Source organism: Oxyura jamaicensis, chromosome 2 (assembly GCF_011077185.1).
Source record: "Oxyura jamaicensis isolate SHBP4307 breed ruddy duck chromosome 2, BPBGC_Ojam_1.0, whole genome shotgun sequence".
Classification (NCBI taxonomy): Eukaryota; Metazoa; Chordata; class Aves; order Anseriformes; family Anatidae; genus Oxyura; species Oxyura jamaicensis.
In genome coordinates, this window is record NC_048894.1 from 108,682,409 (window position 1) to 108,697,746 (window position 15,338).

The 15,338-nt window shown below is 38.2% G+C and overlaps 1 protein-coding gene across 1 annotated transcript; it reads left to right on the plus strand.

The window, feature by feature from the left end:
- Positions 1-500: 500 nt before the first annotated feature.
- On the plus strand, positions 501-14,388 carry NDUFV2 (NADH:ubiquinone oxidoreductase core subunit V2). The gene is made up of 8 exons (XM_035319714.1): positions 501-658; positions 2,237-2,302; positions 5,493-5,555; positions 5,641-5,757; positions 7,396-7,564; positions 8,998-9,107; positions 12,644-12,720; positions 13,570-14,388. The coding sequence occupies exons 1-8, from the start codon at positions 524-526 to the stop codon at positions 13,661-13,663; spliced, it is 831 nt and encodes a 276-aa protein (XP_035175605.1). The 5' UTR covers positions 501-523; the 3' UTR covers positions 13,664-14,388.
- The last annotated feature ends 950 nt before the right edge of the window (positions 14,389-15,338 follow it).

Consider the following 15,338-nt stretch of genomic DNA (forward strand, 5'->3'; position numbering starts at 1 on the left):
TTTTTTGGTTCCAGCCATTTGTACTGTGTTATACCGTAAGACGAAAATGTTTATCGAAGGCCGGGAAGACAATGAAATGCTTAGTCGTGATTTTTTTCTGAGCAAGGGATGTCAAAACACAGGTGCAAAACAGCCCTACCATTACGTGTCCTGATCACCCAAGCTGGGTAGAGAGATGAGGAGGAAAAAATATAACACCAAAAAAACATCACCAGTTCCTGCACGTATCCCCAGTTTTATTTATTTATTTTTATTATTATTTTATTTATGCTTGGTTTTGAAGGGATTTTTTTAAACTTGTTTTCAATTTTTCTTTATTCACAGTGGTGCATGCCACAGAAGGTTGCAATTCACAGAGCATTCTCATATAGATGTTGTGGCTCGCAATTCACAATTTACAAAAAAGTCGGCCTGGATGAAGAACACCCCCATTTTTCCTTTTATTTCTCCTTTTTTTCTCCCGCCCCCCCCCCCCCCGTGAGGGCCGCCTCCGTCTCCTCAGGCGGGGCGCGCGGCCGCGCGCATGCGCGGGGCGGTCCCGCTGTGGCAGCGCCGAGGGCGAGCGCAGGCCTCAAGGAGAGGGACGGGGGGAGGGGGCGCCGGGCCGGCCGCCGCCATGTTCCTCTGCGCTCCCCTGCGGGCCGCGGCCGCACGCTCGGTAAGGGGGCGGCCTGCTGGGGGGCGGCTCTGCGCCACACGGGGCTTTTGGGGAGCGGTGGGGAGGCCTGGTCCGTCGTGGCGAGGGCTCGGGGAAGGGCATTGGCCCCTCCCGGGGTCGTCCCCGCCGCCTTGTAGCGGCCGGCGGTTTGTTGTGGGGTCGTGGGGTGCTGTCCTGTGTGAGGGCTGCGGGTTGGGGTTGGGGGCAGGCTGCTGGCGCAGGTTTTCGATGCCGAGGCCAGTGACAGTGACTGAAGTCCTGCAGGCCCTGTTAGCCTGCCTCGGCCTGGAGCCCGAGGCCGGGCTCTGGAAAGGAGAGTGGTGTCCTTAACGCAAAGGGTCAGAGCGCTTCCACTGCAAGCGGACTGCCCCTTAAAGCTGGACATCCTTAAAGTTGGACACCCGAGGCTTACACTGCTGTCCCTTCTCAGCCAGGGCTGTACATACGTGTACATAGAGATAAAAAGCTGAGGGTGGCCTGCAGGAGGTGGCACGTAGGGCAAGGAGTTAGTCCTGTGTCCCAGAGGTCATTCTGGCTTCTGACACAGAGCAGCCAGACCTGCATTGCTTTCCCGGCTGCTGCTCTCAGGTGAGCCAGAAGCAGGCAGGGAGGAAATACTGCTACGTGACATCCCTTACGCTCCACACTAAACCCAGAGCTTCTGGGCAGGGCTTTGTCTGGCAGGGAAAGGCTGCAGTTATCAAATGGCAGGTGAAACTGCGTGACCTGTGGAAGAGGGTGAGCTGGTTAGGCTGCTTTGACAGAAGAGCAGGGTCTGTAGCTGCCTGGTAGTTAGGTTTGGATCCCAGCTCTGACCCCATGCCTCTGTTTTTTGCTTATTTGATGTTGACCCACTTGAGACTCAACAAATTTTATACAGTAACAGAGAGGTGGTTTTTTAATCTTTCTCCTACTTTAAGAACTCTCAAAACGGGTTAAGAATTCAATATAAAAATAAGCTAATACTGATCAAGATGAAAGTTGTACAAAATGTTTGCTTATGACAAGATAATATCATAAGATGATTTTAGTAATATTGGCCAGAATCTAGCATTCTCGATGTAGTGAGAGTCTGTAGAAAACAGCTGAATGCAGCTTGCATTTGGATCTGTGTTCTCTTGGTATTTCAGGTGCTTCATTTTCTGGCATCTTGTGCTGTGCTGTTCTTTAAGCTAAAAGCTGAAGGAACACCCAAATGAGAAGAACCTCAGTAGAAATGATACCCTTGGCAAACTTTGGGAAGCACATATGACATAATACACTGAAAAAAATCTTGGTGAAATATTTGATGAGGAGTTGTATTCAAGGCAGAGTAAGCTGTGGTAGAACATTACCAGTCTGAAGTTAAATTCTTTAAGTCCCCTTAACATATCTTGACCATTTTAGACAGTGTAGCTCTGCTCTCCTAGTAGTATGCTAGAGCTCTTTGTATTCTTCTTGACACAACTTAAATTTAGTGATGACAAAAGAATTAATGGTGTACGATTAGAAAAGAAATCAAGCCCATTCTGAAAACAGTTATACAAATTACAGACCATTAATATATAATGATTATAGACTACTTTATTTTGTTTGTAGATAAGACAAATCCGCTACTTGCATGGAACAGCACCATGCAATTCCAGTGGAGGAGCCTTATTTGTGGTAAGTAATTTACTCTACTGGAAAAGGGATGTGTAACAAGAGTTTGGCATGTGATTTTTTATTTTTTTTTTTTAATCTGCCTGAAGTTTCTGATGTGCAGAACTCTGCTATAGAGGTCTGGTGGAAACCTTTTTACTAGAGTTGTGATAAGAGTATCAAAAGGTTTTATTTTGGTATTGTTTATTTCTTTATGTAATGAAAGCTCCTGTAATGGTGGTATTAGGGTTTATGTGTGATTACAGCTGAGGTTTTGTTTAAACTTATTTCGTTACAAAACGGTTCTTGTTTCCTTTTTTTCATGTAGTTAATTTAATTTGTAATGGAAGCTCGTGAAACTTCTTGTGGGCCCAGTTTCTTGCCTTCTACAGCTTGCCACAAAATTAACCACAGGTCTGGGTCTAGCCCTGTTTGCTAGCAGTTGAAAAATGCAGTTCTGGTTCATGTGCCATGACATACAGTAAATTGAGAAGTGAATCATGATTGAGGCCATCAGGCGTTATTGTACTACATATAAACAGTAATAGTGATTGCATAAGTAAAAAAGCACTACTTAAACACATAAAGCAGGTGTGCTGTCTGTCTACCTGTGAAGAGAACCTGAAGCGTCTCTGAGACATGTCTTCTGTCCCATTCTGCTCCATTCAGTGCTTTATCTAGACTTCAGTCAAACAGCTGAGTAATTTGGCATTTTTCCACCAAATGGTGGAAATCAGCACTTTACTAGAGAATTGACCATTTTGTTGGAAGCAGGTGCTCAGTGTTTTTGGACAGACTTTTTTTTGACTTTTTGCAGCTGTCTCCACAGCTTTCCCATTGGATGAAGTTAATGGGATTACAGTACATGCTCCGGGTACTTTTCCAGCAACCTGAACAGGCATTGGTGATTTATGGAGTGAGAACTGATATTCAAGGAATACAGGAAACATGAGTGTAGGCTGACGAGTTAGGAAACTTCAAGAGTAGTTTGAGAACGGTGAAGACAGGCAAAAGGTGTCTTTGACACGCTAATGGACGGTAGCGTCAGGTAGATGAAGCTGGACAGCTTTGTAAATTCTCCAGGCATTTTGCAAGACTTATGTTACTGTTTAAATGGTTTGCTGGAGCGAGGAGAATGAAAATAGCAAAAGGGAGCTAGAAGAGAAAAGCTGTGAGCTTTTGTTAGCTTCTTGTGATTTTTAGCTGTTTTATTTAATAGCATAGTTAAGTCCTTTTATTTTTATTCCCCAACAGAACTTTTGCTAGAAGAGTATAGGAAATTGTTTGTGGGTGTTTTTTGTTTTTGATAATGGAGTATTTGTTCTTCTGTAAAGTTTTTATTGTTCATACTCACACGTAGGGTATTTAAGGATATCATTTTAGAGATGATACATTGGAAATAACGGCTGTCCTAGACACAGAGAGGGGTTTATAACTAATAAAGTTATTTGCAAAAGAAATTGAGATCAAGTACAAACGTAACTAGCAAGTAACAATGGAGGGCAAAATAGCAGCCTGAAATAAAACAGGCATGGCGATTTGAGAAGGAAAAGTGAAATTATGGAAATACTTAACATGAATCATGGATTATCTGTGCAACTATGACCTACAGCAGATCTGTAAGGGAAAGAAATTAAAACTCGCAGGGTATTTCCAATCACTTGTTTTTTTCCTTCAACAGCCTCTTTTTAAGAACTTCCATCAGTTTTGGTGGAAAACCCTCGCCCGTAATACATATGATGAGTGAAATCCCTTCTTTGGAAGGGTCAGTCTGAAATAGAGGCAACTCTGTTCCTGAAAGCTGTTTTATGTTCTAGACAGTACAAACTATACATTCATACTTATTAAAAGGTCAGTGTGTTCAAAGCAAATCTCAGTTATCATTCTGTAATGCCTGGTATTATGGGGAAAGTCCTCCTAGGTAGAGAAGTATGTATTGATTGTTGTCAGTGCACAACTTAAAAAAAAAAAAACTACAATCTTTCACAATGTTAGTGACTTGCAATGTTAGATCTCTCATGAAATCCTTCACTACTGTATAAGAAGGTAGCACAGAATGGCTTGGGTTGAAAGGGACCTTGAAAGTTACCTGGTTCCAGCCCCCCTGCCATGGGCAGGGACACCTCCCACTAGACCAGGGTGCTCCAAGCCCCATCCAGCCTGGCCTTAAAAGGTAGCGTGGAAACTGTAAAATCATCCTAGGTTGTTTGAGAAGATGATTTTAGTGAAAGCAGAGTAGGTTTCCTTCTCCTAAATACGCTTCCTTAAAAGCTTTAATTATTGGTTGGTTGTGGATGACTTTCTGCTTCAACCCTTGAGTATACCTTGCATTTTTCTGCACTCTTTCAATTTAATTTTGAAACGTTCTCAGTTTGAAAATATCAGAAAGCTTGGACTCAAACTCAGCTATGAGTATGTCATAATGAGCTACTTTGAGATAACTGAAAGCTTTGCACAGCCAAGCTTTTCTAGGGGGTAGGGGCTTTTATCAGAACTAAAATTTTATTACAGTAAAAGTCCCTTTCTTCAAGATTTCCAAAGTTGTATTTTCTGAAAATAAAAATTAGAACTATTTTCAATTTGATGTTTTTCAAGAAGACTGCCTTAGAAATGTTACAATAAAATACCTTATTTTGGAAATAGGTATTTGGAAATTCTGCTTATTCTGTTCTGATTCAGAATTGTATGTGAAATGTTGATATCTCTTACAAATTTGTGAAATGTAAAAATTGGTTAATAATGTATGTTTGAGCATGAAAATATTTATATAGAAAGCTTCTTGATAAGTTTTAAAGCTTTTTACAGTTGAGGTCTCATGGGGAAAACAGAAATGGGCTACTGGTTTATTCTGTTGTTTATTAAGGTATTAACTGGAGGACTCTATCTACTTGTGATGAGTTTGACCATAATTGCCAAATAGTATCAACTGTTACAAATGTTGGTGTTGAAAATAATACCAAATTATTACTTGAATAGGAAGTAACAGGAATAAGTTGTCATTTTTTAAGAGTGGTGAAATAATTACCATCATGTTTTATTACTTTCTGAGAGATGGCTAGTCGTTTATGATTGAGTACCATGAAATCTTTATCTGGAATGTATCAAATCAGTTTTATTCAAATAACTCAACTGTAACTGTCTAATAAAATACAACAGTAAATCTGTCCTGAATAATTCACTGACAACCCTATTATTTCTTTTACTTTTCTTGAAGCACAGGGATAGTCCTGAAAATAATCCAGATACTCCCTTTGAGTTCACGCCTGAAAACAAAAAGGTATGCAGACAAAAAAAAAAAAAAAAATCAAACTTTGTCCTTATCTCAGTACTGATATTTTTTTTCCTCTTTTTCCTTTAAAAAGCGAATAGAAGCAATCATAAACAATTACCCAGGGGGACACAAGTCTGCAGCTGTCATGGCAGTACTAGATCTGGCTCAAAGACAGCATGGATGGTTGCCCATATCAGCTATGAACAAGGTATTTAGTGCTAAATTATTTTCCAAGCATATTTTTTTAAATCTGACTCTTAATAGTACAATATTAGTACTTTTACCGAAGCGTGCTATTGCAGGAATTTACATGTAGCACAGAACTGTGAGTATTCCCTCTGAGACTACACTTTAAAAAAAAAAAAAAGGGGGAGGGGGGAACTAATGCAGCAAACTTGCCTCTGTTTGTGTAATGTTAGCCCACTGCTAGCAACTACAGACTGAACAAAACAAAGACAACGTGGGCCTTAGTTACTGCCAGGATGATTCTGGGAAGAGCCTGTAAGTAGGAGTAAACTTGACTTTGTTCACTGCCTACTTTGGGGGAAAGAAAAAAGGTGATAATGTTTTTCGCTTCTGTACATCAGCGGCACTACGCACGTGGCCAGGATCGTACTTAATCTCTGGGCCTGTAAAGATTTCCACAAAGCATGTGGTGGTGTAGAGGGTATAATGAGTATTTCATAATGCCTGGTAGCAAGTGTCCTTAAGACTGGTTTCTTATCAAGTTACTTATTAAATAAAATGTTTCAAAATAAGCAAGCAGCTACACTGCTCCAAAGAGATAGGTTGCATGACTGAAATCAAATACTGAGAAATTTGCAACTCAGTTTTTCTGTTCATACAAATTAATCTCACGTTCTGTGTTGCAAGCTGGCATATCAGTTTTAAAGTGAAGAGTTTCAAGTTTAATCAAGATAAACTAAAAGAGGATTGTGAGGATTACAGAAGTTACTGAGTATGAATAAAGTGCATGCTTAGGAACAGTGGCAGGCATTATTTGCCGTTTTATACAATGTAGGATAAAGCCTTAAATCTCCATTAACACCGAATAGGAAGTCTTTTTATGTTTGGTTATTTTGAAAGTGATACATTTTAAATGACCTTAAGATTTTTAAACACGCAAATATTTTCTGTGGCTTGTTATTTGCCAGTTATAGGTACTGGAATACAGAACAGCCACACTTTTGGAAGCTGTCAGTTCTCAACCTCTGAGCAGTGTGCCAGGGTTCCAGGTTAGTGAGGTCAGGGGTACAACCACCAGAACTGACTGCACGGAGACTGCGTCGCTACGTTTATTAAACGGGACACCAATCTGCAGGTGTAGCAGTAGTGTTTTTAGGGCCATCCCTGGTATGTCACAGGACCTGAGAAAGCCTGCTGTAACTGAATGAGGTGAGCATAGCACCAGCCTGGATTGCTCCCTTTGCCAGAAGGCTGAAGTGGGTTAGCGTGGGTGGATTTGTACAAGTTTGTTCATTCATGCAGCAAGAGTGCAAGTATAGTATGAGCTGGAGCTAATAATGAAAGCTGGGACCCAGCTGACGTCTTGAAACTAGCTTGCGCATGATGCTGGAGGAGGATTGACTGCAGCTCATCACTGTGCTAATCCTTGGCTTAGTGGAGTTTGTGCTCAAATAAGGTCAACTCCAGTCAGAGTAACTTGAGTGTTTTTTCTTAGCACTTCAGTAGTTACACTTTGAAATTCATCCCCTTCTTTCTGTTTATCTGGAGTACCTAAGCCTCATACTGCAGATACAGGACAGGTGACTGGATTATTTCCGAAATGTCTTTACTGGTGCTCTGTGAGAATTCAATGTAGTATCTTGTTTTCCCCTCATTATAGGTTGCTGAAGTTTTAGAAATGCCTCCCATGAGAGTGTATGAAGTAGCAACCTTCTATACCATGTATAATCGTAAGCCTGTTGGGAAATACCATATCCAGGTCTGCACTACCACGCCTTGCATGCTGCGAGACTCTGATAGTATTTTAGAAGCCATTAAGAAGAAACTTGGTATGATATAAATTTGTAATACACTTTTTTTTTTTCCTCCCTGGTTTAATGATGGATTATTTTCTAAGTGAATTAAAATCCTTTATATGATGGAGACAGCCCCAAAATGCTTCTCATTTAGAGTGAGGTCACTGTAGAATTTTGAAAATAAGGAGTACCAAATCCAAATATTTCAGTACAGTAAAACAAAAGTCAGGAGTGTCATTTAATGGTCTTAAAGTGATTTTAAAGGCAATTTGCCAGGAAATGAATTATTCTAATATAACTCTTGGATTGAGAATTAAGCTCTATCCCATATACAGGAGAGGACTCTGAATGTCAAGTCACTTCTTTATATGTAAAATAAGATTTTTAAGGTATATGCTATATGAAATTATTAGTGAGGCTTTTTCTCCCTAAATTAAGGTGATTTATAGATTTCTCATGGGAAGAGTCAGTTGAGAGTTCTGCATCATGTAAGATGTAAGGAGAACTCACCACTTTTGTGTACTTTTTCCTCTACTTTTCTCCTTGTTATGAGAAGAGAGGGTAAGGTCAACAACTTTTTCCCATCCTATGCAGTCACGTTATGCTGACCTTTCAGAAAAACCACTGTGATAAGGGCTAAGACCAGTTGTTTATAATCTTGCTTCCCTCATGTTCCATTGTCTGGAAAAGGCATTTTTAGATTAAACTTGTCCTGGTTTTGTTGCTGCAAAGATAGCTTGATTTTAATTGAAACTTAGTTTGAGAAGTCAAAGGAAAAGCAACCGTCTCCTGTAATTGTGTTTGTGTAGATCACACTGACACACAGGCCTCACTTAAACTTTTACTAGTTTTTGCCCGATAACTATGGGGGAAGAATGTATCTTAGCATTTTTCCTTCCACAGAATATTCTGGCAAGCTAAGACTCTGAGTTGTTATTTTTGCTAACCTGCCCTCTGGGGGAGGTCTGTATCTTTTTTGGTTATATCACTAGAGCAGTAACACGTCATGGAAGCTAAGCATGTGTATGGAGCTATTCAGGAAATAAGCTCTTGTGCAGAAACTTGGAAGCTGTTTGCAAATTCGGACCAACACTCTTAATACTTGACTCTTAGTTAATTTGGGGATTCAGTACTTAGTACTGATTATTAACGCATTTAATATCAACATAGCTGAGCTGTATCTTCCAAATTTTTCTATTACGTTATGCCGATTCCTAAAATTATTCTCGAGTAGATCTTTTCTGAGAATTGTCATTTTGTGGTTATTTTTCAACAAATCAAACATGCAAATCAGGTCTTCAAAATGTATCCAAAGACTAAGTTCACACTCATTTAACAGGATTTAACTGTACAAATGTTTTTATGGCCAAAATACGAGTAATGAGGAAATTATAGAGTAATTACAATATTCTTTATTAATCTTGACCCAAAACCATTGCTGAACCTGATATTCTTTATTTTTTTAGGTATACAAGTTGGGGAAACAACACCTGATAAACTCTTCACATTGATTGAAGTGGAATGTCTAGGTGCTTGTGTAAATGCACCGATGGTACAAATAAATGACAACTATTATGTAAGTATTACTTTTTAAGAAACTAGATTTATTTGAGCTACCTGTATCTTCATTTTTTCTGATTCTGAATTTTTGGTTGGTTATTCAAATCGCTGTTGGCAGGGATAACTTAGAACATATTTTACTTTCTCGGCCTCTTCCTGAAACACTTCATCTGTGCGATAATGTATTGATGTCCTGGTCTCTATAAGAACACACATTGTAAATGCTCTCGTTTTCATATGGAGATGATGAGATCATGGATAGAGATTCTCGTGGAAGTGGTGTTTTGGCATATCCATACAGTAGAATGAACAGTTTCACAGGTGGCTTTCAGATTGAAAGCCAAAAAAAAGAATGTTTTTTTCCTTTGGATTTTTTTTAAACTCTGCATCATTGCCTTTTTGCGGTTACAGTAGTTCTCAGTTTCTCCTTTTCTCATTTAATGAGCAAGTTAAGATGATGCATCATCTGCTAAAAGTCAGCTTGCTTTAATTACCAGGTTTTGCCTTTCCATGTAGTAGCACTAAACCACCTTCCCTAAATAAATGCGTTCAATAGGTGTTCTGCTCTGGGCTTTGTTTCAGAGGTGTGCTTTGTAGTTTGAAGTAATGCAGACTGCTTATAATCTGGAAGCACAAACAGCCTGGTTTTGTCATTTAGCAGTATATAATGGAAAAGAAGAAGAAAATGTACAGCATGGGGTTGTATAGACACTGTGGAGAAAGTCCAAAAAGCAGCAGACCATGATGGTATAGAGTAAAATGTTATTGTGTTTTCCCCCCCAAGGAAAAACTTTTAACCAGTTACATTTTTAAAGGGTTTGCAAGAATGGTAATTTAACAGAAGTCCAAAATGCCATTAAGTGGGATGTTGAGAGATAAGACTACAAAACACTAACATTACTAAGTGATGATTAAAGCTCAAAAACATGATGTTTGAAAACATCCAATTGCTACTGACAGTCACGTGGGCTATTCTATTTTTTGTTGCTATTTTATTTTTTTTAGTATCTTGAAGCATGAAGCTCATTGGTAGTGTATACTTCAGTACGGATTTAACGTGTTACCACTGTACCTAATTATACAGAATGTTAATCCATGTCTAACTGACGGCATGGTGTTTACCTCTTTGTCAGATTTTTGGTACTTCATTTTCTTAAGCAGGAGACCATTGTTTCTGCACCTAGTGTGCCCTTTTTCCCATTTAGGGGCTACTTGGTTCTGGTCAGTGTTAATGGAAAGGCTGAACAGAGTTTACATAGATCTTTTTCAGAATCTCTCTTTGGGAGTACCACAAGAGAAGTTTCAGTCCTCTTCACAACATTGATCTGTTATCTATATAAAAAATTTTACAAGAAGCCAGTAATTTTTGACTTTCTGGCTTAAAAATCAGAATCACTGAAATCCAGCAACATTATTTAGGAAGTCTCTTCCTAATACTCACTAGCTGGAAGTGATTGATTGTGCTGAAGAATTGCTGAGTCCTTGGCTTGAGGCTTCTTGTGTATTCCCGGTTTGATCTGTGATGGAAAGCACATTCAGAATTTTCCTTTCTTTGCATTTGTGAAGAATGAAGCAATGGCTGCACCTTGTTCTGGGTGCCTGTTTGTACCCAGTGCTAGGCTCTTCAGCTCTTTATATGGAAGCCTTCCCTTACCAGCGACTTCTTCAAAGCCTTACATAGTGGTTTTGGATTACATGTCGCTGATGCTATTCACAGCGATAGTTACTCCTCCTCTTCTACTAAAACCACTATTCCTGATGTAAAAAAACAATGCTTTCTTCATCTAATGCATGATCCCTTCTGAGCAGAGAGAAACATTGGAAGTACTGTTATTAATGTGGTAGCAGTCTTTTGCTAAGCTATCACAGAACGTGTGGGTAGGTTGAAGCATTCTTTCTAGTATATTAGTATCAGATTATTCATCTCAGCAGTATGGATTTTGTTCACAGCTTGTTCCTAGGTCACGTTTGCCTTCATTTATTTTGACTAACCTGAACAGTGTCGACCTGTATGTGTTGCAACCTTCCTAACCAGCTTGCGGAAACCATCTATTAACATAGACTTGCAGTATAGAATTCTTCTGACAGCATTTCATTAACTTCTACATAGAAAAAGCACAATTAGTTTTTTCTGCTTCCGTCTGTTTCTAGTGCAGTTTTCACTCCACAATTACTTAGTTTGCTTAACAGCCTTTTAAGTAAGTGTTATTTTTCACTGTCCTTTTAAGAGTATTTCTTTCAATTGTCTGAATTTGTTTTGATTTTTTTCCCTTGCTAGAAATTGCTCTTGTACTATAATCAAAAATGTAGTAGCTGTAGCTTAAAGACTGTTGTTTTTTTTCTTTTTAAAATCATACTTACCAAGGGGATTAGTGCCTTGTCTTTTGCACTTCATATTTTGTGTAAATACAGCATACTAGTGCTGTAGGAGTCATAAATTGTAAAAGTTGGTGTTACCCACTGTCACGTTCTGGTTATTTTTGAGTTTTGTCCATAGCCATGATTGTGACTGAGAACGTGAAAATACTCTTTAAAAAACAAAAACAAACAAACAAAAAAAAGAGAGAATTCTGCATTGACAAGAACTTGATTTCCAAAGCAGTCACTTCCTTTTTTTTGGCTTCTCTTTTTTCAGTATAGAATTGGAATCAGAGGCATGACAGTTTATTTGGAAAGCCCGTAACTACGAATTAGTTTTAAGTTAGTGCAGCTATTAACTTAAAATACGCAGTACTGCTAGTGTAATGCTGTCTTAACTTGCTTGATGAGTTCTGAAAGTTTCCTGAGGGAAATACTGCAACCTATAGAAGAGAAAGAAAACTTAAGAATGGAATCAAGAAGCAAAACCTTTGGCATAGTAAGGAAAAGGAAACAAGATAATGCAGGATTCATGTATTTTTCATTTCATTGTGCTGATACATTTTTTTGATAGTGGCCTCCATATAAATCTGGAATTTCAATCAAATAGGTATTCAGTAAGCTTTTAAAACCACATTAAAACAGTCAGTTGGAAAGTATGGTCTAGCTTAACGCTATTTTTGAAATTTTAGACTTCTGAATTACGGCTCGTTTGGCTGCCATCAGACCAAAGAATTCATTCATTGAAGAAGTCCAGCCTTTAAATACCATCTAAAACTTATTTTTAAACTATTTTGTGATGCTACCACAATCTGATTTATTTATTATTTTTTAAGAATTGTTCTCCTGTACTGTACCCATTTTTCTGTCCCAGCTGACACTATTCTGCAGTCTGTGCAACAGCATACATATACCGGGAAGTAAAGATTCAGCTCACTAATACACTAAGGAATTTGAAACCACAAACCCAAGTGAACACTGTTAGCTTTAACATAATTTCTGCAACTATATGTACATTAGAAATTTTAGTAATAAAATTACATTAGGCTTTTAAATTTTCCTTATTTATAATGGTACATGTATGTCAATAACAGGATCAAAATTACCTGTGCTAGGATCCCCATTTAGACGGCCGCTCATCTGATGATTGTAAATGCTGCATTTAGCACAATTGCTTTGTACTTTATTTTTTAGGAGGATTTGACTCCCAAAGATATCGAAGATATAATTGATGAGCTAAAGGCTGGCAAAGTTCCCAAACCTGGCCCAAGGTATGCTGTATTTGTATGATAATGTCCAACTACTCAAAAGCTTCTCCTTTTAAGAAAGGAAATTAAATTCCTATTAGAACTTGAGGAGCTCACAACATGCAGTTAGACAGTGTTAGTTAATTTACTGAACAGCATTGTGTGTATTCAGTGCCTTTCTATTTATTCAAAGCCAGAAAGAACTGAGTAGAGAAGTTTCACGTTCCTGATGACTGACTACAGGACTGTGAAATGGGAAAACAAAATTCTCATTTGGCTAAGTATCTAAGAAGTGAATGATGTCACCTGTTTTTTACATGTTGATTTCATGTAAATCAACAATACCTGTTTTGGGGAAAGTTTGTGAAACATTTATTTCCGAACTTTTATCACCTGTTATTTCCCACTGTTGTTAGTCCAAATATACCAATGGATGTGTGAATGGTGTCATTAATTGCTATCATTTGACTGAAGTGTGTTATCTGTTCCTATTTTTTTCAGCATAAGAGAACAATGTTAAAAGCTATAGTTTCTGAGTGCAGGGATACATCTCCAGCAGAAACATGACTGATACAATTGGAATATTGCCTTTAGTATTGGTGGTATCAACATCACTTCTGTTTGGTCTACCTTTAAATAAATGAATAGAAAACCCTAACGGTTATACCTTGCATTTGAGTTACGAAGCTTTGTTGTTACTTGAATTTAAAAGCCTTTTAATTAAAGGGTAGCATCCCACATTTCTGAAGGATGAATAAATGAATGAAAAAAGTGGCTTCAGCCTTGAGGCAGTTTTGTTAAGGTCTTCTATCCAGTGATTAAATATCAGTTATAACAGTACCAGCAATGAATAAATCTGCCGTTGTTTTTCAGGAGCGGACGTTTTTCTTGTGAGCCAGCTGGTGGCCTTACATCTCTGACTGAACCACCAAAAGGACCGGGTTTTGGAGTTCGAGCTGACCTCTAAGGATGCCTCTAAAGATCTTTGTAATATATACTAAACTGTCCGAAAAGAATAAAGTAACTTTAATCTAAACTACAGTAAAGCCTAATCATGATTCACATTATAAAAAAAGTGGACAAAAGTGGTTCTGTAGACTGTAAAGTATCTGAGTCTATTTATGATCATTGATAGATAAAAAGATGCAATTTTAATCTATCACTGAAATTCTGTTAGCTATTTCTGATTAAAGGCTCTTTAAAGAGGCAACAAAACTAACTACATTTCAAGTCTGGCAAATGCCCAAGGAACAAGGTGAAAGCAGATTCTCAAAACTTTACTGCATGTTACTTTTAACTGCTATTTAAAAAACAAAACAAAACAAAAAACAGGAAGGGTCCTCCTGTTCTTTAGAAATCTGGTGATTCTTCTCATTTCTGACTCTTCCTATTATCATTCAGGAAGAGCGTGAAAACTGTCTTCTTGCCATCTTACAGAAAATAAAACAAGTAGTAGTAATACTCTACTAAGAGAATGAGCAACAAGAAACCACTTCCTTTACAATTTTATTTAACACAGCCAAGTTATGCAGTTGGGGGGGGGGGAGGGGAGCTAGAGTATACCAGAACAGTTTAATACATGGCTAAGTGTAATACGTGAAACTGATTCACAGACCCTTCTTAGATATTACTTGTGTGTATCAGCTAATTCTAAGAAAATCTGAAAGTGTGAAATTGAGGTGTTTCTTCTTTTGGTCACTTTATATGGTCACTGGGACCATATAAAAATCATGGGAATTGTCTGCCTCTTCTAAAGTACGTCGTGGAACTACATACTTATTACAAATGTGATAGATGGAGTTTATTTGCTTTCTTTATTCAATTTGTTTTGTTTTGACATTCTGGTTAACAGTACTTCCCTAAGCTCTTTTCCCTTTCCTGAGCTAAGTTTTATGTCTACAGCTTTCCCTGCATAATCATAATCTCATATAGTCTGTTCATGCCCTACCTTCATTTCATAGGGGCTGTGATGTAGTTACACCAGTAGTAACGCGTATATTACTTGTGTGCAAGACTTGATATCCCCACTACATTACTAAGCTTATAAAATATTGAAATTGCATACAAATGGAAAAGTAAATTTGATAAATACAAATAAAAGTTGTAAGTGGTCACTCAGTAAGCATTAAAAATCTTGCATGCAATTGATACAGGAGATCTGATCTGAGAAACTAGTACATGGATTGAAGATTCCTTAAATGAAAGTTGCTGAATGCTTTTCTAAAAGGTTACCGGAGTGTTTGTAATGGTTACACTCTTATAGCGGGCCAGGCATCCTTCCAGTACTTCCACAGTAACATAAAATAAGGAAATAGCTGACTAAATCTTGATACATAGAGACAATTTTTATATACTAGTCTGTAGATAAACTTGCTCAATGGTAATAAAGCGGTATTTCAGTTCAAGTAAGGTTACCTTGTTGTAGGCCTACTGTGAAAGCAGGCACGTGTTCTTAAAGTATACACTGAAGAGAACTGCAAAGTTTTTATGTGGTATGGAGCTATCCTGTGCTAACAATTACTATTCATGTTTTCGCTTGCAGCTGTGAAACTGGTAGGCTGCACAATTGGATTGAAGGGAAAGGTAGTTTTAGCCCTGCTTAGTTTCCTACCTACAATGTTTGGAACTTTTCTTAAAGTATC

Excerpts from the sequence above, each read along its gene's own strand:
- NDUFV2 (XM_035319714.1), top strand. The coding sequence starts at position 524 with ATGCGCGGGGCGGTCCCGCTGTGGCAGCGCCGAGGGCGAGCGCAGGCC. Across the intron at positions 5,556-5,640 it reads TCACGCCTGAAAACAAAAAG|CGAATAGAAGCAATCATAAA; the intron begins GTATGCAGACAA and ends TCCTTTAAAAAG. Across the intron at positions 12,721-13,569 it reads GTTCCCAAACCTGGCCCAAG|GAGCGGACGTTTTTCTTGTG; the intron begins GTATGCTGTATT and ends GTTGTTTTTCAG.